At 36.8% G+C, this 25,770-nt stretch overlaps 1 protein-coding gene across 1 annotated transcript; it reads right to left on the minus strand.

Annotated features, from left to right (window-relative positions):
- Window positions 1–13,857: 13,857 nt before the first annotated feature.
- On the minus strand, window positions 13,858–23,813 carry LOC127852671 (DNA replication ATP-dependent helicase/nuclease DNA2-like). Its single transcript, XM_052386622.1, has 7 exons — window positions 23,800–23,813; window positions 22,909–22,995; window positions 21,479–21,590; window positions 18,891–18,971; window positions 18,209–18,301; window positions 15,634–15,828; window positions 13,858–13,919 (listed from the first exon to the last, which is right to left on the minus strand). Exons 1-6 carry the CDS (start codon window positions 23,811–23,813, stop codon window positions 15,787–15,789), a joined length of 429 nt encoding a protein of 142 aa, XP_052242582.1. The 3' UTR covers window positions 13,858–13,919; window positions 15,634–15,786.
- Window positions 23,814–25,770: the final 1,957 nt, after the last annotated feature.

Consider the following 25,770-nt stretch of genomic DNA (forward strand, 5'->3'; position numbering starts at 1 on the left):
CGGTCGCCCTAATTACAGCGTATCCGAGTATATCTCTACCTCGGCGAGTTTAACGAAAGTGCTAGACTTCGCGTCTCTTAAGGCCAAAAACGACGCAGAGGTCGTAATCGTTGAGATCGATGTGGGCTGCCTGAGGAGACATGGGATCCCTATCGTGGACTTGCGTGACGCCACAAAGCAGCAACTACCAGAATAACATGCGTATAACTGGGCGAGGTTCTACCAAGAGGTGCTGGTAGAGGGTTGGATACCGCCCGAATGCATCGTCTCCGTCAAGAGGTATCGCGAGAGCAAGAAAAATCTCATGTGCGAATGGTCAGAGACAGAGATCGAAAGCTTAAAATAACGTGTGTCCAACTAAATCTATATAAAAAAAACAAGAAGGCTAATGTTTTTATTATGATTCAAATAATTTCCTATTTAAATAATGTAACAAATCCCTTAACTTTGTCGAAGACCTTCTCAAAAAAGTATTCATGATCTTCATATCATTTATAATCCTGACCACTATAAATACTATATCTGACGTGTCAATAAAACTTTAATTCATACGACCTTTCAGAGTTTTTGTTTTTTATTTAGGGTTTCCATGATATTTATATCGGATCGGTTATTGAACGGCGGAGAATAACATGCGCTCTTACTTTGCATTAGGTGGCGTGTAGTATACTGGAATGGAGCTGCAATGTGTATGTCATCTGCTAATTTCGAGGAAACGAATTCACGGGAAGGAAACCCGATCATAGCGATTACTTTGAAATTTAAGTACGTCAGACATCACCTGACGGCTATGAACTGCTTATTTGGATAGGCATCGTATAAAGTTGTGTTCACATGTATGCAAATTTTCTGTTAAATGGCCTCTATATTATCGGAACTCATACACAAATACATATTAATGCAGTTTTTTTTAAAGAGAAGTTTGTTTAAGATAAACAATGTCGTTTCACGAAATCGGATTTTAGGCGGGAATACAACTATGGTACAATCGAATATCGACCAGGTACGTTTTTAAAGTTTTTACCGTACCTGGGGTACATGCAAGTATACTCATGAGTACCCGGGTTTCTGTAAGTCACATAGGTAGACTCACACACCAAATAGCAGGTCAATGTCTTTAAACGTTTTGAAAATTTGTCTGGAAAATGAAATGCCGGAAGGACAGACGGACTGACAGTCAGACCGCTAATGCCACCCTACCGGGAGCATCAAAACCAGCTCAATATCTGAAAGAGTTGGGTAAAAAACTCTGGAAAGCAGTTATTATAAAAAATAAACATGTTAAGTACAAGGCCCATAACTTCGCCAAAAATCAATCGACCGGAATGAATTTCACTCTTCATCTGTAGGTCATGTAGGTAAAATCACATACCAAAAATCATCTCAATATCTGAAAGCGTTTCGTATAAAACCTCCGGAAAACGGTTATTATAAAGCACATCTTAAGTCCAAATATAGAACGTTTCTAAGTCCAATCTAATTTCGGAGTTGTAGACAAGTGTGATTGTCCATCTATGTTGATGATGGTGAAAGTTAAAATGTGTGTAGTAGATGATAAACATTTTATTAGGAATTTACTTTAAACTTTAGAGGAGGTTTGAAATCAAAGAGAAAACAAGATGTGTTTGTGAAACACTATGTCCCCCCCCCATGTATTTGACCTTTGACCATGAAGGATGACCTTGACCTTGATATTTTACCACTTAAAATGTGCAGTCTAGGAGATAAACATGCATGCCAAACATCAAGTCGCTTCAATATTGCAAAAGTGAATATTGAATGAGCGATTTTGACCAATATATTTCCCATTTAACCTTGAAGGATAACCTTGACCTTGACCTTTTACCACTCAAAATGTGCAGCTCTATGAGATACACATGCATGATAAATATCAAGTTGCTATCTTCAATATTGCAAAAGTTATGGCAAATGTTAAAGTTTGACGCAAACCAACAAACCAACAAACAAACCAACAGACAAGGCAAAAACAATATGTCCCCCACTATAGTGGTTGGGGACATAAACACTATTATGGTTATATGTCTGTCATACTTTATAATACATTTCTTGGTGCTGATTTACTTGTTATATTCCGTAAATTAATATCACACAATAAGCTTTTTTAGCAATAAAATTCATTGAAAAGTACCAAATTAAAAAAAATCCAGTAAAGAATTCCTGCGTATGGCCCCGTCAATATAAGGCATACGCTGTAATTGTTGTTGGTATTCGTTTGGCGTAGCTGTTTTACCCATGTTTTTGGCTTTTTACTTTCATCAACAGCAGTTAAAAGGTTAGAGAAATTTCCCGCTGGTGGATACGAATAAATAACAGAAATTTTCGCATTTGTTTAAATATCTGTAGTAATCAGAATAGAAAACGTCTTGTTTTTCCTAAACGAGTGTTAAATCATGATGTGAACAAATGGTTCGGCAACTCATACTGCACTGCTACCCACATGGTGAGCATAGGCTCAGGTCATTAAATGTTCAATATTGGGGTATCAGACTTAAACCCACATGGTTATTATAGGGTCAATGAGGTAAATGTTTCACTTCCAGTGCACTGGTCGGGTACCCACTTGCTAATTATATGCCCAGGCTTCTCATTTCAATCCCACACAAGTTGAGCATAGACTCAGGCAGGTACTTTTTTAAAAACCGGTTACTGGACTGTTACCCACATGCCTTATCATAGGCTCAAGAAGGTGCATTTTCGAACAAGGCACTGAACTGGCTAATAACATAGACTTAGCTGGTACATTTTCACCACCCAGGTACTGGACTGGTAACCAAACGGTAAAAATAGGCTCATGCTGGTACATGTTCACTTAGCAGGTACTCAATATAATGTCCAGCCGTCAGTCATAATAATGCTGACCTTAGGTTAACCCCGCCCACACCAATCAGCATCCAGCGTTGCAGACGCAGCGTGTTTGGCGCGTGGCCGAGGTTCGCTGGTGAACATTCTCTAGTATAACGCTGGACTGTATGTATTTCTGCGTGTGTGTGTTTTAATAAATATACCAGATTAATTTAATTATTGACCAAGATAAGTATTGATACAGAGCATCAAAGGGCGTCGGGAATTTCAGTGTTAAAGACACTCAATGACGTTACATGGAACGATTTTTTTCTACTGTAAATATTAATATATTGGCCGATTATTTTAAACAAAATAGAAAAAGATACTGGTATAACCATTATCTATAATTTTGTATTATAACCCCCAAATAACCATTATTTATGATGTTGTGTTATAACCCCCAAATAACCATTATCTATGATTTTGTATTGTATCCCCCAAATAGTTCATAGTTAATTTTATTTACATTGGTTTCCTTTTTTACTGGCATCCGTGTGCAGTTCATTAATGGAAAAGAACTGTGTAGGTTTTAAAAAATCTGCTTCATCTTGTAAGTTTAATTTAATATTTTTCTCAACTTCAAGGGGACATGATTCTGAACTTATTCTTACGTTGCTCATTTACGACAGGGGTTGGGTACTCATTGCTATGAAAACACTGTAAAAGTTATAAAAAAAATTGAATGAAAACTGTAAATTGCATAAAGAAGCTGCATTTCACAATACTTTGAAATTCAGTAAAAGATCATAATAGATTTATTGCTCCGATATTCATCATTTTCAATAGGGTTCGAGTAATACTGATATAAAAACACTTAACAAGTTTGGAAAGATTCAGACGAAAGTTGTGAAATCTTTTAAACAAGTGGAAATTGTTTATTTTGTCAAATGTAATAGAAAAAATTCTGGACTTATTGTCCCGATGTTTCTCATTATAAATGAGGTAAAAATGCTCATTGATATGAAGACACTGTAAGTTTGGAAAGAATCTGATGAAAAATGTTGACATAATCACCTAACCAAGCAGTTTTTCACTTTTATTTTTAAATTCAAAGAGACATTATTCTCGACTTATGGTCCGATATTGCTCATATAGAGTTTGGGTTGGGTCCTCATTGATAAAAAAAACCTGTGCAAGTTTGGGAACAATAGGATGAAAATTATGGACTTCGAACAACGATTATTTTTTTATATTGTTCGTAAACGATATATATGACTTTTTGTATAGTGATTCTACAGAATATGTAAATCTCAACAACATAACATTATTCACGTTGTTATTTGCTGACGATACAGCATTACACATATATTCTCTTACTCAGCAGCGGGACTCTAGCGTCTTTTGGATAGGTTGCATGAATACATGCATTGTAGCAAATGGGGCATATCTGTGAACACCAGCAAGCTTGTATTTATGTTTTTTAATAAAGGCATTGAATTAAAAATATTGATGTTAAATGTAATGCTATTAAGCTCGAGGTAGTAAATAAGTGTACTTGACTCGGTGTGACATAGTCCTCGAACGGCATTTTTTTAAAGCGCAGGAAGCCTTATCTAAACAAGCGTCTAGGGCAATGTTTGCTCTAAATAAACTCTTTTCTAAAATCGCATTTGGTATTGTTGATAAAATACGTCTTTTTGATGCTATGATTTTGGCAATATCGACCTACGGTTCCGAGATTTTGGGATTCCATCCAAGCCCCGAGATAGAGAAAGTCCATTTCTAAAACAGACACTGTCTATACGGCCACAAACTACGTCCGCGGCAGTGTATGGTGAGCTGGGTCGTTTTCGTTTAGAGGGTGTAAAACAGATGCGTATCATTAAATTTTGGTTCAAAATAAAGAAGAATCCAGATTTATTACTTAATAAATTGTTGATAGAATTAGATGACGTTAATTCGCATATTTCTAACTGGGGTAATAAATAAAAGATATTGCTTCAGGAATTAGGATTGTATTTGTTGTATTATAAATCTGAGATAACCACTGGTGATGTTAATTGTATCTGTGGACGTATTAAGTATATCAGTTTACAAACATGGGCCAGTTATATTGATAACTTGCCCAAACTTGATACTTATCATTTATTTAAATCAAATTTTGATTTTGAAAACTAGATATTGTTGTAAATGTTAGGGATAGAGTTTGTTTGACTAGACTTTGCTGTTCTGCACACTCACTATTCATTGAAGAAGGTAGATAAAGAAATAGTCATAGAAGCGGACAACTATGTACACGGTGTAATATGAGTGTAATTGAGAATGGATACCAGTTTTTGTTAATTTGTCCATTATATAGAGATTTAAGATAACTGTTGTTACCTAAATATTATCTACACTGGCCTTCTATTATAAAATTTAAGCAACTTATGACTACTTCGAATAGGAAGATATTAATTAATCTAGCTAAATTTAATTACTAGAATGGCCTTCGATCTAAGATCTAGTTACAATTAGTATTAATTAAGTACATATGTTTATATTGTTCCTGTTCCTTTTTGTTGTTGTTCTTTGTGAGTGTGTAGTATTACGGCAACCAATGTCACCACCATTGATCGAGTTTATGTTGTCAACGAGATGGTTTCTTTTTTCATATAGTATTATGGTCAACATTCCTATAACCATTTATTAATTATTATTTCATGCCCATTTGATATATACCATACTTTCCACCATCATGTTGTATAAGCATTTATTTACACCGCTATTACATGTCTTATGTAAGCAGTTTGGCTATGTACTTATATATTTGCAAATACAATTGAATTGACTAGAAAATTAACAGTGGGCGGGGTTCCCCGAGCTCTTAGATGTCAACAATTGTATAAGTATAATGTTAATTGCATGACTAATTACAATACTATATTTAACATTTTGGTCATATAACTGACGACTGAAATGTCTATTTCTAAAGCTTATTAGTGACTTTAATGCTTTGTTTCTAAATCGTTGATAACTTTTCATGTATACAGTATAACAAATATTTTTTATATTTAGGATTCAATCTTCGAATACACTTCAAAACGAAGACGTTACTGAACTATGTTTAATTTTAGGGGCATATCGATGGATTGTACCTGAAATCAAAGCGTGTATTACCGGTATATAATGTATTTTACTTTTTCACGCATATACCCCGGTAGTTAGTTTAGTTGAATTGAGAAGTTGACTGTGGTCATATCGTTCAGAAAAAAAACACTGTAATCTAATCAACACCCTTTTCCATAGCGCCTTCAGCAGGATTCGAACTTGAATCTACACAAACCGTGTATATGAAACAGTCAACACTTCAGTACCGATTTCAAACGTGCGCATGCGTGTAGCGGTACTTCATGTCAAGTTCATATATAAAGGTGTTTATACTTATATTTATTTTTCCTCTTCTTCTTTTTTTAAAATAATAATGGCTATGTTCAATACTGATACATTATGGCCATGCGTGTGTGTGTGGGGGGTGGGGGGGGGGGTTAAAAATAAATAGATTGATAGGTTACCCGAGTTACTCACCCACTCAGGAAAATCCTATCAACAGTGATAAAAAGGTGCAAAGCCTAACACCTTAAACCCTTAAGACTTAAATGTATACATATACTGCTGTGCATGTGCTGAGAATATTAGTAGAGTTAAAAACAGGATAACAGCAAAAACGTGTGAACTAAGAATGGAACACTGATGTAGACAGCGCGGATTTAAATCCAGGGATCGTATCAGCGCTGACTACATAAGATGGAAGTGTGTTCCATTGTACAAATGTTCTTGGAAAGAAAGACACTTTGTGGTAATCAGCTGTACTTGGTGGTATTTGGTACGCCATGTGATGGTGATGTCGTGGTGTGTCTATTGTATGGAGTGAGATAGTGTAGGGGATTGACGTCCACATGATTATATACTATTTTATCAAACAAAATGAGTCTAGCTTGTTGTCTTCTTGATTGCAAGGTATTCCAATTCAAATCCATAATTATATTTGTGACTGTGCTCGGGGTCTTGCTGTAATTATTCGTTACAAATTTGGCGGCTTGACGCTGAACATTTTCAATTTTATCAATATCCTTCTGATGGTAAGGGTCCCACACACTAGAGCTATACTCCAAGGATGATCTAACAATGCTGTTATATGCCGCTGCCTTAGTTTAAATTTTAGAACATTGAATGTTTTGTTTTACGAATCCTAAGCTCTGACTTGCTTTACTACTAATTTTATTTACGTGGGGTGACCAGTTTAAAGTTGAGCTTACTTAAACGCCAAGATAAGTTGCTTGGTTTACAACAGACAGAGGTTGATTGTGAAGAGTGTAGGCTGTTTTTACTGGTGTACGGTTTCTCGTAACATGCATTTTATAACATTTTTCTATGTTAAAAGACATCTTCCATTTCTGCTCCCACAATGCTATCAAGATCTCTCTGAAACTGAATAGTGTCAGCCGAAGTTTTTATGCATCTGTAGATGACACAGTCATCCGCAAATAGACGGTCGTTTGACTTCACAGACGAAGGTAGATCATTAATGTAGAGCAGAAACAGAAAAGGTCCAAGAACTGATCCCTGGGGTACACCAGAAATTACAAGGGCCATGGTGGAAGCTGCCCCATCTACAACAACCTGTTGACTACGGTTTACGAGAAAAGCTTTAATCCAAGAATGTGTAGTGCCCGTGATGCCATAATGGGCTAGTTTCAGCAACAATCTACCGTGATGAAAACCATCAAAGGCTTTGCTTAAGTCCATGATGACAACTTCCATCTGGTCTCTCTGCATGGTATAAGCTAAGTCATGGATATAACCCACAAGTTGGGTTTCGCAAGACCACCGGGCTCGAAAACCATGTTGGTTGTCCACCCGGGTATTAAAGTAGTCAGGATGGTCTATGATGTTACTAACAACGATATGCTCCAGCAATTTACAGGCAATACATGTTAATGAGACTGGTCTATAATAACTAGCTTGGTACTTTTCACCTTTAAAAAAAGGAGTTACAAAAGCGTATGGACCAGTCAGAAGGGACAGAACCATAAATAAGTGATTGGTTAAAAAGAATTGTAAAAATAGGTGCGATTTCACTTGCACATTCCCGTAAGATTCTGGGTTTGATTTGATCTGGCCCTGCGGCCTTGTAAGGATTCAGTTTGAGTAGGAGTTTCTTAACACCATTTACCGTAATAATAATTGATAGTATGTGATAAATAAATGCTTAAAAAACATAAAATAATCGACTGAGCACACACTATAATGAATTCTTATAATCGACAATTAATTATTATATTACAAATATAAAACCATTTTGACTGTAGTCTAGATATTCCCATTTAAACTGTGTTTGTCAGACTACATTGTATTTTACAAAGGTGTCGATTACACTAGCGTTAAATTGGACATTTGATTTTTATCCATTTATGACGTCATTAGCTTACTTTTTACGATTGAAATCGGCCTACTTGTTTCGTTTGTTATTGTAACAATACGTTATTGATGAATCTTCTTCATCAAATAAACAAATTGAACAACATCAACAACAAAAGCCCCCACTCTAATTACCGCTTAAACAGAAACTGAAGTAGAGCCGATTTTGTAAGGGAACTGCACAATTCGAAATTTCCTATAAACCATGTCACGCTTAGCAACCATGAGCGGTGCTTATGTTAAAAGCGTTGCTTCAATATTTACCTTCACACCATTGACCGATATCAAAAACATTAAACAAATTGGTAACAAGAAATATCTTTAAAAAAAAGATATACGGCGTTGATTGTGATAGGAGTTGGTGAAAGGTAGAGTTCAATGAATGAGATCAAAGATAGCGAATGCCTTTTTCTGTGCAGTTCTTAGCTGCATCACACGCACAACGGGATGTTACGCGGAGTTTTCGCGGCTTATTTTACATTATTACATATTGCTGGTCATTAACCTATATATACAAATCAGAAAACCAAAAGAAGAATGGAAGTGAAATTAAAACATATGAGTCAACCGGCCACACGCGAAGTATCCGTACATATTTTAAATATTTATGCGCGCGTTCTTCGAACAAACCTGTTGTAGTGGTTTGTCGGGCATTGCTATTTGATTCGATTATTAACAGTATCGAGAATCATCGCGCTCATGCTTAAAACATTAGTCAATATTGGTGGAATATTTTTTGTTAAATTAATCAAAAATAATATTTATCATGGTATTGTTGAAAACACATTAAGAATCTAAGATACCCATGAAATGAATACAAATACATTTAAAATATAGAATAAGGAATCAACTTTCCATGCAAGTCAACATCATCATACATTGTTACGTTGACTTACATCTTACAACCCATGTTTTTATGCATTGGAATTTTCCTAATTGATATCTTCTACACCCATGAAATTTCATATCAAAATATAGTGGCGTATTTGGGATATAGCCCTGAAAAGTTTCATAATACAAAAACAACAACGGGCAATAACTCTTATATAAGTAACTTGTAAGTGTAGGGTTATGGTTCCTGTGCATGGCACTTCTTCCAGGCCCGTACCCAGGCCATGGGCCCAGGGGCCCGGGCCCCCCCAGCTGGCTGTCGAACTATGATTTTTTTTAATAATCGACCCACTGCAATTTGTTCTCTCGTGCAAGGGCCCACAGTACACTTTCCCTCAAAACAAAAGAGCAGCTATGTTTTATTGTCCCTGATAAACAAGGGGATTAACGCTCGCCAATCGAGATAAGCCTCTAGGCAATGTTTTCTTATCGCCTTGTACACACATCCCCGATCAGTCCCCCATTGTGATCATGAATGATTCATCTATCGATGGTTGATGTAACATGTATTTTGATAAGTGCAGCGAATCACGGACTCTAGATTACAATATACACTCCGTGAGCGAATGGAAGCAACTGCTACAGGAGGTCGTAGACTATGGTCTGATAATTGCCGACTCAAGTTTTTTTCCTTCTTTGAGAAGGCCCTATACGTATTTTTCCCTTCTAAAAGTTTAATTGTGTTTTTTTTAAACCTTTTAAACCTTTTATTGGGAATTTTTAAGTCCCAATATATACTTTTTGCATTGAGAATAGGGCCCTGAATTTGATCCGGAACAAAAACACTGACAAAGGTATTAAAACTGAGTATTTATAATTTTTGAAAGGAAATCACTGAAAAAGACTACGATGAGAATATCAGCAACAGATAAGAATTTGGCAGAATTCAGTATTTAAAATAATTGAGTACCGAGAATTGAGTAATATCAACCTATTAATGGCTCATTGGTAAAAAAATGTCAATTGTAACAACAAATCGATCTCATTATATAAGTTAACCTGATCCAGTGTAGAAAAATATTGTATAAATAAATTATCTCTTTCCTTGAATTTGTTTGAAAACAGTAAAATATCTTAAATTGATTATTTAAGACTTTCATTATTTCCCCCCAAAATTAGGCATTTCGCGCAATTTTTTTCCTAAATACTGGCAAGGTCTTTCCCAAAAAATCAGATTACAAAAAACTGTGACGTTATTGATTTGTGAGAAAAAATGGTGGAAGCAATACGAGAGTTGATGTGGATAATCGTCAGTTTAAACCTGTAAGTTTCGGAAATCTAAAGCTTTTAATATTGTTGTGAATTCACACCAATGTTTAAAGCTTAAGACTTCCGAAATGTGCTGGTTTACTTGTTATATTCCATTAATTCATATCACAAAATACGTTTTTTTATAAGCATTAAAATTCACCTTGCAAAGTGCCAAATTAAAAAAAGTATATATATAGGGAGGGGGAACCCCTCCCAAACCCTCCTCGGTTGGGCCCCCCCAGTAAAAAAATCCTGGGTACGGCCCTGTCTTCCCATATTGATTTCTACACACCAATGAAGTTTCATGTTGAAATGTTATTATATCTGAGATTTAGCCCTAAAAAGTTACATCATACAAAAACATTAAAGGGCAATAACTTTTATTTAAGAAAGTGAAGGGTTATGGTTCTAAAGCATGGCACATCTCGTCATTAACATCAATACACCCATGACGTTTCATGTTGAAGACTTGCATGGTATCTGAGATTTGGCCTTGAACATTTACATCCCACAATAAAACAATAGGGCAATAACTATTATTAACCAAAGTGAAGGGTTATGGTTCTTGTGCATGGTGCTTCTTCTCCTTGATATCTATACACCTATGAAGTTTCATGTTGATAGCTTATATAGTTTTTGAGAAATAGCCCTGAAAATTTGTGACAGATGGACGGACTGAGAGACTGACTGACTGACAGACAGACAACGCGAATTCTACATTCCTCCGCCTTTTGCAGGGGATAACAATCTAGAGTATTCAGCAAACACTGTACGTGAATATACCTTATAAGTGCAGCGCTTAGTAAAAAATATATGAAAAGGAATTACACTTATAACGTACTACTAAGTTTATTGGTAATTGTATAATTTACATTTGATGTAATAATATTCGTGTTAATTAAGTATACAAAATATAAATGTGGAGATCTCACTGATAATATCAAAAAAAGTATTATTTACAGCTTTCATAAACATGCCCCAATGCAAATTAACATGCCATTGGAATCATCATAATAAACATAATAATAATTGTATAATCCATCTACAATAACTTTATGAAAAATGCATTCATGGAAAAATAATAAATAAATATCAGAACAAAGTAGCTCTAACTGTATTCATACATTACACAATTAACATTACATTTCAAGTAATGCATGTCCCCTGCATGCAATTTTTAATAAATATACACATAAGAGTTTGTTATCATTTTGTTAACCTGCACTATATTTGTTGCTGAATGCATGCAACATGCCTTATAAAATTGTTTTACTTGTTTTAACATTTTTATATTTAACAAGACCATTACCAAGCAATATATGTCCCCTACCTGCTCCACCATTGTCAGATTTTTTAATTTATATATTTGTTGCCATAGCAACCAGAATTTTTGATATAGGAAGAAAATGAAATTATGTGCATCAGGTCCATATTGCTATCTATCAATGTTTCAAGTTTCATGAAAAAAATATGAAGAACTTTTAAAGTTATCGCAGGATCCAGAAAAGTGTGCAGGATCCACTATTTTCAGCAGTCTATTTGTTGCCCTAGCAATTAGAATTCTTGACGTAGGAACAAAATGAAATGACGTGCATAATCTCCATATTGCCATCTGGCCATGTTTCAAGCTTCATGAAAAAAAGTGAAGAACTTTTAAAGTTAGCGCAGGATCCAGAAAAGTGTGACTGACTGACAGACAGACAGACTGACGGACTCACTGACACACAGAGCACAAACCATAAGTCCCCTCTGGTGAAACCGGCAGGGGACCATAAACATGTGCACACCCGACTCCGTATGGGTTAAATGCCACACACCACAAACATGGGCACATATCTGACACACAATTACTGCAGGGAATCTAGTTTCAAATGAAGTTCATGTCCAGAAAACGTGCAACACTGGGTTCAGCAATAAATCTCTTTTGAAACTAATTTCACTTTGAAAATAAGTGAATTACAGCACTTTGGATATCAATGACATCGTAAACCTTGTCACTGGTAAGTGCTGCATAGTCCCAACAGGTTACAGTTCATCTGACGCCAACTGGGAAACTGCAATGGGCTGAATGGACATCCTATCTATTGTGATAATGTTTTAGCGTTAAGGATGAATTATTAAAGGATTGTAATTTGTATTGACATCTGTATAGTTGATAAAGCTTATTTCAAATTGACAAACATACAGCTATTTAACAGAATATGAATTGAATAGATCGTGTGCAAGACATAATGTTGTAAACACAAGAGCAGGGTTAGGTGCCAACGGTCGGCTGCGAAAGCTTGTCAGATTTTTTTAGATTTTTTTAGAGGTCACAGTGACCTTGACCTTTGACCTAGTTACCCAACATTCGATGTGGCATGTAGAACTCATCAAGGTGCATCTACATATGAAGTTTCAAATTTGTAGGTGAAAGCGCTTTGATTTTAGAGCCTATTTTAAAGTTTTATATTAAAGGTCACAGTGACCTTGACCTTTGACCTAATGACCAATAAATGGGTGTGGAGTGTAGAACTCATCAAGGTGCATCAACATATGAAGTTTCAAAGTTGTAGGTGGAAGCACTTTGATTTTAGAGCCAATGCTAAGGTTTATGTTTAAGTTTTATATTAGAGGTCACAGTGACCTTAACCTTTGACCTAGTGACCCAAAAATGGGTGTGGCGTGTAGAACTCATAAAGGTGCATCTACATATGAAGTTTCAAAGTTGTAGGTGGAAGCACTTTGATTTTAGAGCCTATGTTAAAGTTTTATATAGGAGGTCACAGTGACCTTGACCTTTGACCTAGTGACCCAAAATTAGGTGTGGCGTGTAGAACTTATCAAGGTGCATCTAAATATGAAGTTTCAAAGTTGTAGGTGGAAGCACTTTGATATTAGAGTTAAATGTTAAGGTATAAGCACAATGCCTAGGGCTGACGGCGAGCTGGCAATGACAATACCTCGGGTTTTCTCCCAAAACAGCGGAGCTAAAAATGTTGAAATTTTTATACTGAAACACTTGTCATTGTTTTGAACAGGCGAAAACTACACTGATTTAAGAACTTGAATCAATACAAGGCCATAAACCCTTCACCTGTAAACTTTGATCAGGGTTGCTCAGTTTTCAGTACATACATGTAGGAAAGTAAAAATATCTTTACATCAACTAATGAACACCATTATGTGGATAAGCTGACTAAGTGATTTTTATTAATCGAAAAAAAATAAAAATTTATACTTTATTTTCTCAATATTTTTCACAGCTGTATAGAGGAATTGGATTAAGAAAGAAAAAATATCTTGGTATCAAATAATGGCCACCATTGAGCAGATTGACTGACTTAATATTTAGCACCCCGGCAAATCCTATCAACAAAGGATATCTGCTGATCGGCGGCCAGGATGTTAAGGAGATGATCCAGGGGCCCATACTGCCTCAGCGTGGACACGTTCCCTACCAGGATCAGCTTGTAGCGGGCTCGGGTCACAGCCACATTGAGGCGCCGCACGTCCTTTAGGAGTTCTCCGGGCTGATTAAAACAAAAACAAAAAAGTTGAATAATATTAGCCTTGTTGAGGGAAAACTGGGCTTAATGCATGTGGGTAAAGTGTCGTCCCAGATTAGCCTGTGCCGTCCATATAGGCTTATCAGAGATGACACTTTCCACTTTTATGACATTTTGTCATTTTAAGTCAGTCTCCTCTAAACTAATATCCAGTTAATGCCGAATGTGTTGTCCTTGATGAGCCTGTACTGAACAGGTTATTATGAGACGACACTTTACCCACATGCATAAAGCCTTGTTTTCCCAGAATGAGGCTCATATACGTTGGCCAATATGATACTCAGAGATTTAGTAATTACTAGGCAAGTGTTCAATATAAACAACTTCATTTACAAAGACTGTAGAAAACCTGAACCATTAGTCATGGCGTGAGAGGTTCTTGTTTTCAAGCTGAGCAAATAAACATATCTTTATTTTATTAAAACTTAGAACTAATTGCAATCAATTTTCCAATCAATCCCATAATTTTCTGCCTTTGTTCTGAAAATAATTCCAACAAAACACTAAACCAAACACATCAAATACATAGTTTAGCTGTGAGTGTTTGCTATATATCACTGTGTAGACATACAGCTATGTACAATCCTGGGGACCGTTTCAATAAAAATCGTAATACACATTTACGATACAATGTATTTTTAGAAGATGCATAATTGCTAAAGTCCATATCATATGTTTAAAATTTTCAGAACTTAATTAATTACATTGGCATCTCTAGCGCCGTATATATTTGATGAGCATAGCGAGCTAGTTCGTCTACGTATTAAAATTAAAAAAATCTCTCGTAAGTTAACATTGTCGTACGATCGTTTATGGAACAGCCCCTAGAAGTTGTCATTTTATCAATGCAGCTGTAAGCATGAGATTCAAGAATGTTGAATAATGGCAGACTTCTACTTCAAGATTGACACAATGATTTTCTTTCTTTTCAGAGTCATGTTTTATGAAAATTTTTAACCTTCACCTTTGAGAGATGGAGACAGATGTTACAAGCAACGCATTGTCTTCTCATGGTGGTTATTTTCATATTGCATGATAAATGATGAAGATGCAGTCTAGAAAAGCTGTTTTATGACTATTTGGCCTTTGACCTCTTAGTTTGATTTTGACCTTTGGGATAGGGAGACTGATTTTACTTGAAACACTTTGTCTTCTAACTGCAGTTATTAGTGGACATTTATCTTACAAATGGGTGACGAATGACAAAGTTACAGTCCCCACAAACCATATACACTGTAAATCCAACATAATGCCCAAATGCGATCTTTGATGAAGAGACATTGGTATAACATGCAAAACGTTGTTTATTGATGGTAATCATTGTATGTGCATGAATTTAAAATTGTATGACAAATGACTAAGTTACCGTCCGGACAGCTAAGATGTACACATATACACTTGATCAGTGTAACTGCTATATTAAGCTTTCTGAAAGCAGGTTGTACAAATATCTACCAAGCAGCAAACTTTGAAACATACTTAAAAAATCTTTTAGGGGGCCATGCAACAGACTTCTGGGAAATTTGACAAATTTAAACTAAGTTATCACAAGATAGAAATAAAACAAAGTTTAAAATGAAACAGCACTACAAGCTACAAGCACTAATGAACGTTTGGTACAAACTTTATAAACTGAACCAACTTAGAAATCACAAAGCCTCATTTTCTTTCCACAAACCTTTTCCTTTTCACAACTGGAGCTCATGACAAACGATATGATAATGATGTCCTTATCCCTGCCCTGGTACTGGTCTACTGTGTTCACCTCTACACTTGACCCCTGATGGTGACCCTGACCTAGCTTCTCCCTCAGGTGAAGGACCTGACCTCTTTAAGGGGCAATCACTCCAATCTCACTGCCTGAAATGCCCACCTGAGATAATACAAAAAATTATGTTGCAAATGTTTCATATTCATGCATAAAATGTAGCAAATGTTTCATATTCATGCATAAAATGAAGCAAATGTTTCATATTCATGCATAAAATGTAGCAAATGTTTCATATTCATGCATAAAATGAAGCAAATGCTTCATATTCAAGCATAAAATGTACCAATTGTTTCACATTCAGGCATAAAATGTACCAAATGTTTCATATTCAGGCATAAAATGTACCAAATGTTTCATATTTATGTATAAAATGTACCAAATTTTTCATGGTCATGCAAACAATGTACCAAATGTTTCATATCCATGCACAAAATGAATCAAATGTTTCATATTCATGCATAAAATGTACCAAATGTTTCATATTCAAGCATAAGTTTACCAAATTTTTCATATTCATTCTTGAAATGGTACCAAATGTTTCATCCATGCATAAAATGAATCAAATGTTTCATATTCAGGCATAAAATGTACCAATTGTTTCATATGCAGGCATAAAATGTACCAAATGTTACATATTCATTCTAAAATGGTACCAAATGTTTCATATTCAGGCATTAAATGTACCAAATGTTTCATATTCACAGATAAAATGACAGTGTGGGGGTAAGGTCTCATTTGGTATTTACATAGTTCTTCTTAAAGGAAATCAAAACTGAAAATACAATTATCAATATTATGACTTTCTATAAATATGTTTGTTTATTGATTTTTAAAGGCTTATTGGGGGCCCCATTACCCTGCTCAATTTTTCGTCCGCTATAATATAAATTCACCTTTTAGTGTATTTGGTGTTAAAAAGAAGGACAAAATCTGACATAGTAAGAGGCAATGTTAATAAATTGATTAATTTTCATCAAACAAAATTGGAGCATCATGTAATTTACAATCTTCTTATAGCAAGGTATCATATTAATATTTCGAAGTAGAATACAATTGTATAATCATGCTTTCCAACAAATTGATTACCCTTTTCCCAGAATATTTATCATTTGTAGGACCCCGCCACATTCCTCCAAATGGTGAAAGCAAGAGAGCCAAAGCACAGACCGCCAAGAAACTCAACTGTTTTGAGCAAGTAGCTTCACAATGTTTTACAACAGACTTCAAAGGCAAACTCAAAACTTGACAGCCTTTTTTGGCACAAACCACACGCATTTTCAAACTGAACCAAGACATCATAATCACACAGTTTTTGAATCAATTGAGCAATTTTCAGAAGAGTGGGTCAAAAATATGTCTTTTTGAGTGTTAAAATGATTTTACCATACCCACATAAGAAAAACATCCCCACCTCATAGCGGCCATGGTTTTCAAAGGACAAGAATCTTATTTCACTCTGCCAAGAAATAATACAGACAAATGCTCTGAGAAAGTTTTATTAACACATTCCAAACAAATGTGACTTTTCTTTAATTCCACATAACAACCTAGTAAATGACCCCAAATAACCTTGTTTCAATCTTTGCCAAGATACTATTTGGACAAATATTTAATATGGCCTATAAAGTGTTTACATGCTTTTTCTATAAATGGACCTAGTTTTAATCCCTCATGACCCTGTTTTGAACTTGGTCAAGATATTACTAGGACACATTATCAGAACCAATTTCATGAAGACCCAGTTTTAAACTCAGCAAATATATTATTGTGACAAATGTTTTCACCAAATTTCATTAAGATTGGTTTAAATGTTGCCTCCAGTATTAACAAGCATTTACTTCAATTTAACCTAGAGACCTTGTGTTTGACCAAATGTGCCCAGTTTTCAACTCTGCAGATATATCATTGGGGCAAATATTATAATATTACCTCTAGAGTGTTCAAAAGCCTTTTTGTTTATTTTGACCTAGTAACCTTGTTTTTTCACCCCAGGTGAACCAGTATTAAACATAGCAAATATTGGGACAATTATTTTGACAAAGTTTCATGAATATTTGATAATTAATGTGGCCTCTAGAATGTTCACAAGGCTTTTCTTTAATTTGACCTAGTGACCTCATTTTAAACCCCAGTTTTCAAACTTAGCTGAGATATTATCGAGACAATTGTTCTGACCAAGTTTCATGAAGATTGGGCAACAAATATTGCCTCTTGAGTTTTCACAAGGTAAATGTTGACTACACATGACCGACAATGCACAGACAAAAGGCAACCACAAAAGCTCACTTTGAGAACATTGTGTGAAGGTGATCTAAAACACTATATTTTACAAAATGGTGGCATACTTCCATAAAATCATGTGTACGGTAATGACTATTTACTTGTTTAAAACATGCTCATGTGCAAATACCTGTACATACATATTTCCAAAAAACAAATCAAATTGGTTAAACTGGTTTGCAGCTACTAACTAACTCATTACATGTGCAAATCCTTTGATGACATGGTTCACAATGTTGGCTTCTGTCTCATTTCTAAATCCACCTCCCTGGACTTTACTGTGCGATGCACTCAGCTGGAACGTTACATGTATTATTGCAAATAAAATTATCCTTTACACAAAAGCACTTAATTATGGTAACTTGACTAATGTTCACAGAGGGTAATATAGACCCAAACAGAAGGCTGGAGATTAAAATACCCAATAGGCCAGCATTGTAAGAAATATGAGTTTCTATATATTCTCAACATTATTTGCATTAAATTATTAACATATTAGTGTTCAATTACATCAAAAACTTCTAAGTCAAGTTAACTTTGCAAACAAGCTAAGTCAAGTTAACTTTGCAAACAAGCTAAGTCAAGTTATCTTTGCAAACATTTTTTTTAATCTTTACCCTTTACTGCTCAGAAGCAAAGTAAAAATGGCTATATGCAACCAGCATAAAACCAGAACATCCTTGCAGGCTGTTCAGGTTATATGCTGTTTGCTGCTCATCAGTATCTTAGGGTTGGAAATGGTGCCTTGAACAATTAAGTATGATAAGAAAGGTCTTTAATTTAATTTGATTTTGTAAGGGACTACAAACTGGTCAAAATGTGTTTCTTAGAGGGAGAGGGTTAATTAAGTTATATAGCTAAGTTATTAAGTCATATAGACCTACTTTTTCAGTGTTTAAGAACACAACAGAACTTGTCAACTGTACATCAAGCACTTGCCGCATCCAGGCAGACCCTGCTATCACCTGAAACACATAGCTATCCATTTAGAATAAATGTACAGTAAAAATACACTAGTAAACTGCATTAAAAGGAAAATGTACTGTGCATAGTTTTAACAATGCTATGTCCTTAAATAGCCAATCAAGAAAATGGTTGTCTGAGCCTATATTAAAAAGATAAATCCAAATGTATAGGCTATTGCATGGCCATTTGGGTCAACATCATTTTAGGTGATACATCTGTATAGGCAATATTGTCCACAAAATTCCAAAAGGCAAAAAGCAAATATGCAAAAGATGATTTTGTATTTTTCAATGAACATTATTTGAAAACTAAAATCAATGACATTACACTATGAGCTTATCATATGGCATATGCAAAAATTACCCCTCATCAAAACATGTTCATTGGTATTTCATAACAACACACATTCAGTAAAATATTATTATAACAGCTTTAAGAGTAAGTAAAAAGAAAAATATATAAGCCATGATGGGGGAAATGGGGTTAAAAGCACAAGCGTAGTGTCATACCAGATTAGCCTGTGCAGTCTGATAAGGCTAATCAGGGACAACACTTTCAACCTAAACTGGATTTTCGCTAAGAACTGGCTTCCTGTAAACAACAAGAGCTGTGTTCGTGAAACACAATGCCCCCTACTGCGCCGCTTTGAAGCCATATATTTTACCTTTGACCTTGAAGGATGACCTTGACCTTTCACCACTCAAAATGTGCAGCTCCATGAGATACGCATGCATGCCAAATATGGAGTTGCTATCTTCAATATTGCAAAATTTGACCTTTGACCTTGAAATTGACCTTGACCTTTCACCACTCAAAATGTGCAGCTCAATAAGATACGCATGCATGCCAAATATCGAGTTGCTATCTTTAATATTGCAAACTTTTAACTTTGACCTTGACCATGAAGGATGACCTTGACCTTTCACTACTCAAAATGTGCAGCTCCATGAGATACACATGCATGCCAAATATCAAGTTGCTATCTTCAATATTGCAAAATTTTGACCTTTGAACTTGACCTTGAAGGATGACCTTAACTTTTACCTTTCACCACTCAAAATGTGCAGCTCCATGTGATACACATGCATGCCAAATATAGAGTTGATATCTTCAATATTGCAAAATTTGACCTTTGACCTTGAAGGAGATGACCTTGACCTTTTACCACTCTAAATGTGCAGCTCCATGAGATACGCATGCATGCCAAATATCGAGTTGCTATCTTCAATATTGCAAAATTTGACCTTTGACCTTGAAGGATGACCTTGACCTTTTACTACTAAAAATGTGCAGCTCCATGAGATACACATGCATGCCAAATATCAAGTTACTATCTTCAATATTGCAAAATTTGACCTTCGACCTTTCACCTTGAAGGATGACCTTGACCTTAACCTTTCACCACTCAAAATGTGCAGCTCCATGAGATACACATGCATGCCAAATATCAAGTTGCTATCTTCAATATTGCAAAAGTTATGGGCAATGTTTAAGTTTTCGGATGGACGGACGGAGTGACGGACGGACTGACGGACGAACAGACAGACTGACTGATGAACAGACAGAAGGACATTTAAAAAACTATATGCCACCCTTGAGGGGCATAAAAAAGTTATGGTGAAAGTTAAGTTTTCGGACAGACGGATAGACGCCATATATTTGACATTTGACCTTAAGGATTACCTTGACCTTCACATTTCACTACTCAAAATGTGCAGCTTCATGAGATACACATGCATGCCAAATATCAAGTTGCTATCTTCAATATTGAAAAAGTGATGGCCAATGTTAAAGTTTTCGGACGGACGGACAGACGCCATATATTTGACATTTGACCTTGAAGGATGACCTTGACCTCACCTTTCTCTACTGAAAATGTTCAGCTCCATGAGATACACATGCATGCCAAATATCAAGTTGCTATCTTTAATATTGCAAAAGTTATGGCCCATGTTTAAGTTTTCGGACGGACGGACAGATGTCATATATGTGACATTTGACCTTGAAGGATGACCTTGACCTTCACCTTTCACCACTCAAAATGTTCAGCTCCATAAGAAACACATGCATGCCAAATATAAAGTTGCTATCTTGAATATTAAAAAAGTTATGGCCAATGTTTAAGTTTTTGTACGGACGGACAGACGCTATATATTTGACATTTGACCTTGAAGGATGACCTTGAACTTCACCTTTCACCACTGAAAATGTGCAGCTCCATGAGATGCACATGTATGCCAAATATCAAGTTGCTATGTTCAATATTGAAAAAGTTATGGCCATTAAAGTTTTCGTACGGACGGACTGACACACTGACTGACTGACTGACGGACAGTTCAACTGCTATATGCCACCCTACTGGGGGCATAAAAATACCATACCTGTGCAGACTGCACAGGCCTATCTGAGACGACACTTTCGGCACATTCATTAAACCACATTTTCCAAGTGCAAGGCTCATATTGTAACACTAACATGTTGATTTTCATAAATACAAGTCATATACCTGACAGGCCATGTGTGGGTGGGGTATAGTGAGGGCCTGGGTAGCCACTGCCTCACTCCCACACTGTAGACGACCCTCGTACACCAAACTGTTGCTCAGCTTCATCATCTCTCTGTAACAAGCAAATTCATTGAATTGATATCCTCCGCCGATATGCTTCTGGACACTCATACCAAGTTTCAATGAAATCCGCCAAAGCACTTCCAAGATATCGCTCCGGATACACAAAAAAGCATTTTTTCAATGAACAAATGACCAATACTCTGTTATTAACAGATGGTGTACAATGCCATTTGGCGTGCATCATCGAATTATCTATATATATATACTCAATTAAATCCACCAAAGCACTTTCAACATATGGCTCTGGACGGACGGACGGATGACGCCAAAACAATATCCCTCCGCCTATGACGGGGCATAACAAGACATCAAAACTCTTTGCCATTGTCACATAGATTTGCCAGTCAATGAGGCCTTGTTATAGAAATTTTCAGCCCTTCCATGGAGTCATCCAATAGGTGTATTGGTCCACCATAAACTATGCATTCTCAATCTGAAAGTTTTCTCTCCAATGACTTATCAAGGGTTCACTGCACTGTTTTCCCTGCACTGATCCCTGGCAATAAGGGCTGCAGCACTGTGACCACAGCAGGGTGCCAGTATACAGAGGTATATTACAGGGATACATTAAATGGGATGGGGCAGTCTGCACAGGCTAATCAGGGATGACACCAACCGCTGAAAATGGACTTTTGTTAAGAAGAGACTGTCTTTAAACAAGGGCTGTTTGTAAAACACGCATGCCCCCCCAAATGGTCTGTCAGTTGTAGTGGCAAACATGGTGTGAATCCGTTTTTTGTCACTGTGACCTTGACCTTTGACCTAGTGGACTTAAAACCAATAGGGGTCATCTGCCAGTCATGATCAATGTACCAATGAAGTTTCATGATCATAGGCCTAAGCATTCTTGATTTATCATCTGGAAACCATTTTACTGTTTGGAGTCACTGTGACCTTGACCTTTGACCTAGTGACCTTAAAATCAATAGGGGTCATCTGTCAGTCATGATCAATGTACCTTTGAAGTTTCATGATCCTAAGCCTAAGCGTTCTTGAGTTATCATCTGGAAACCACTTTACTGTTTCGAGTCACTGTGACCTTGACCTTTGACCTAGTGACCTGAAAATCAATAGGGGTCATCTGCCAGTCATGATCAATGTACCTTTGAAGTTTCATGATCCTAGGCCTAAGCGTTCTTGTGTTATCATCTGGAAACCATTTGGTGGACGGACCTACCGATCGACCGACCAACGGACCGACATGTGTAAAACAATATACCCCCTCTTCTTCGAAAGGGGGCATAATAAAATATTCCATTCATGCGGAAAGAGTTGTCCCTGATTAGCATGTGTGTACCAGTCCATACCTGTTCATGCGGTACTGCAGGTGAAGCTCAAACGTGGCCTGCTGACGATCGAGGTGCAAGAAAAGGCTTTCATCCATACCCAGCTCCCTGGATCAAACATTCAATTAATAACATTGTAATATTGTCACCTCCCACATTACAGTTTTAAGATTAGAATTACTTTACATTACAAAATAGGTATATTTTGGCAACAAAAATGGCTGCTGTAAGTCGATGAATGGCCATCCAACATAACCTATGCAATAGTTTTAATTTGTCATGTTAAAACATTACAAACTTGATATTTCATTTTAGATTTTTGGTTAAAAAACTTAACATTTAAGGAACTTTAAATGATGTAATTTCAGAAGTGATTCAAGCATATACGAAATCAAAAAGAATAATTCCACGCCTTTGTTTATGTTCATATATATCTAAACATTAATGGCAAAATGAACATTTATGGATAGTCTGTTAAATGAATAAAAAGAAGGGGTGGGACAAACTTTTTTTTTACCTTGCTTGTCTAAGAATGGGACAGAGAGGATAAATTCTGTCAGAATTGAATACTTTGTTCAAAAGGTAAAGTAATAATTTACATTCAGACGTGAATGAAAACAGCTTATCATTAATGACATCAAGCACAAATACAAATTACCCTTAATCCATACAGTTATATATTGTCATTGAAACATTTTTCATTATGGGTATGTGACAAAACAGAAAAAATACTTATGGATAAATTGGTTTAGGTCTATTTGCTATTTAATGATATCTGTGGATTGAAGCACATAAACACGCCCCCCAACAACCGCCGAACACCCCCCCCCCCCCCTGAGGAAATTATGCAACCTGGACAGTAATCCCTAGTAAAGACAGGGCAAAACGGTTGATTATTTCTATAAAGCATACCATCTGTATTCCATGTGGCACGTGTGAACTCCCGGTCACTCCTTTTTCATTAGAGAGTAATGGCCGCACTACTAAAACTGTGCGGACCAGAATTTAGAGAGAATTTCGTTGACCAAAGGTTTGGTTGGCGTTGAGTGGTCCCGGCGACTGAGTCGGCACAGGAGGCTGAGCTGACACAAAGACCAGGGCCATCTTCTACGATATCAATCACGGTTCAGGCGACTGGATCGACACAGGAAGCTAAGTCGATTCAAGAGCTGGAACCAGTGCACAAAGTGTTTCGGGTAACTGGGTCAATTCATGAACCTGAGTTGGCACAGAGACCCCGATAAGGTTGCAGTGTGGTGATAGATGCCAGGTTGATTGAATCGAATAATCAGGAAACTGAGTCGGAACATGAACCCGGGCCAGTCCGGTTAGTGTTATTTGAGGCTAGGGCGACTGAGTCGAATTCGGATGTTGGATTGACTGGGTTATGGGAGGTGCCCGGGATGTGTCGGAGGCTAGTGCTGGAGAAAGAGAGTTAGGATTGTGATGGAATGGAGGACGCACCTGTGGTCCTTGAGTGGGTTTGGCCAGGAATGTGAAACTCAACGCTTTCGACAGCCATTTTCACCTTAACCGCAGTTGCAGGGTGACTCGGTCTGGTTCCCTTGAGGCGTTTATGGGACGCTCCATAGGGCCTATGCCTGAAGTACTGGTGCGGGTTAAGGGGGGTGGGTGATTGCAGTTTACTGCGATCCACCCAATTATCCTAGAGAATACCCTTGTGCCATTGGTTTCGGGTCAGCTGTTGGGGTGCACACAAAGGCATCTCGTGAAAACGTTAAGGAGCTTGTGAAGCTGGTTGAGAAAGAGTTACGAATGGACGGGGTGATCGCTTTGGGGGAACTTGGTTTAGACCAGAAGCGACATGAGCGAGAGTGGAGCGAGCAGGTAGTGATGTTTGTGAGGCTGTTGGAGCTGGCCTGCCCTAGGCGACCAGTTATCCTGCTTATTCGGGGACGGGACACTTACTATTGAGCGGTGAGTGCTTTCGCTTTCCGTCTTCACAAGAAATACATCTGCACTGCTTCGCTGGAACTCTTGACCAGGTTCTTGGTTGGTCCGCCCCATTCCCTCGATGCTACTTCAGCATTTCGGGTCTTGCTGCACGCTTCGATGAAGTGCAGAAATCTGCTGTCCGGGTGATTCCGGCGGATAGGCTGTTGATGGAGACTCTCCTTATTGCGTGTCCGCGTTCAGGAGACTAGCACTCCGGCATACGTGGGAGAGGTGGCACGGGTTGTGGCTCGGATATGGCGGGTGACCCTTGAGAGGGTTCTGCGAACCACTGCTGAGAACGGTTCAGTGTTCATAAAAAGTAGCTGTTATTAAATACCCCCTAATGAGACTGAATTACGTGTTAAGAATGAATGAACTGTTACTAAAAATATAGAGAGATCATTGCGATCGATTTGAGTAATCAGCCAGAACTTTAATTGTAATTGTTTAAAAGGGACCTTGTAACGTTTTGGTAAATTGACAAAATTTAAAGCAATTGTATCAGATTCGCAAATTTTCGTTGTAGTTATGATATGTGTGAGGAAACAGTAATACTGAATATCAACCATGCTCTAAAATATCCATTATATGCATATTTTGACGATTAAAAAAACCTTAAAATTATAAAGCGTTGCAACTCGAAACGTTTGACTAGTTTGGAGAATTTTGTTGCTGTCGTTGTAATATGTGAGGGTCAGTGGTTCGAGCCCAGTTGAGGTAACAATATTTTCTTTCTTTATTTGTATTCTTGTTTTTTACTGGAGCTTTTTAGCTCCAATAATTACATTTATCAACATAAAGCATTTAATGACAAACTTCAGTATCTGCCAAAATCTGTGAAAGGGTCCCTTTAAATAACGTCAAAAAATTGTCTACTACTACTACTACTACTACTACTACTACTACTACTACTACTACTACTACTAC

This window comes from Dreissena polymorpha, chromosome 12, assembly GCF_020536995.1.
Source record: "Dreissena polymorpha isolate Duluth1 chromosome 12, UMN_Dpol_1.0, whole genome shotgun sequence".
In the NCBI taxonomy this organism is placed as follows: Eukaryota; Metazoa; Mollusca; class Bivalvia; order Myida; family Dreissenidae; genus Dreissena; species Dreissena polymorpha.

Bases quoted from the DNA above. Each gene is read 5' to 3' on its own strand.
- LOC127852671 (XM_052386622.1), bottom strand. The intron at 21,591-22,908 runs GTATGGACTGGT...TGCTTGTTACAG, and splicing joins CTGCAGTACCGCATGAACAG to AGAGATGATGAAGCTGAGCA. The intron at 15,829-18,208 runs GTAATGAGTTAG...GTATTATCTCAG, and splicing joins TCATCAAAGGATTTGCACAT to GTGGGCATTTCAGGCAGTGA.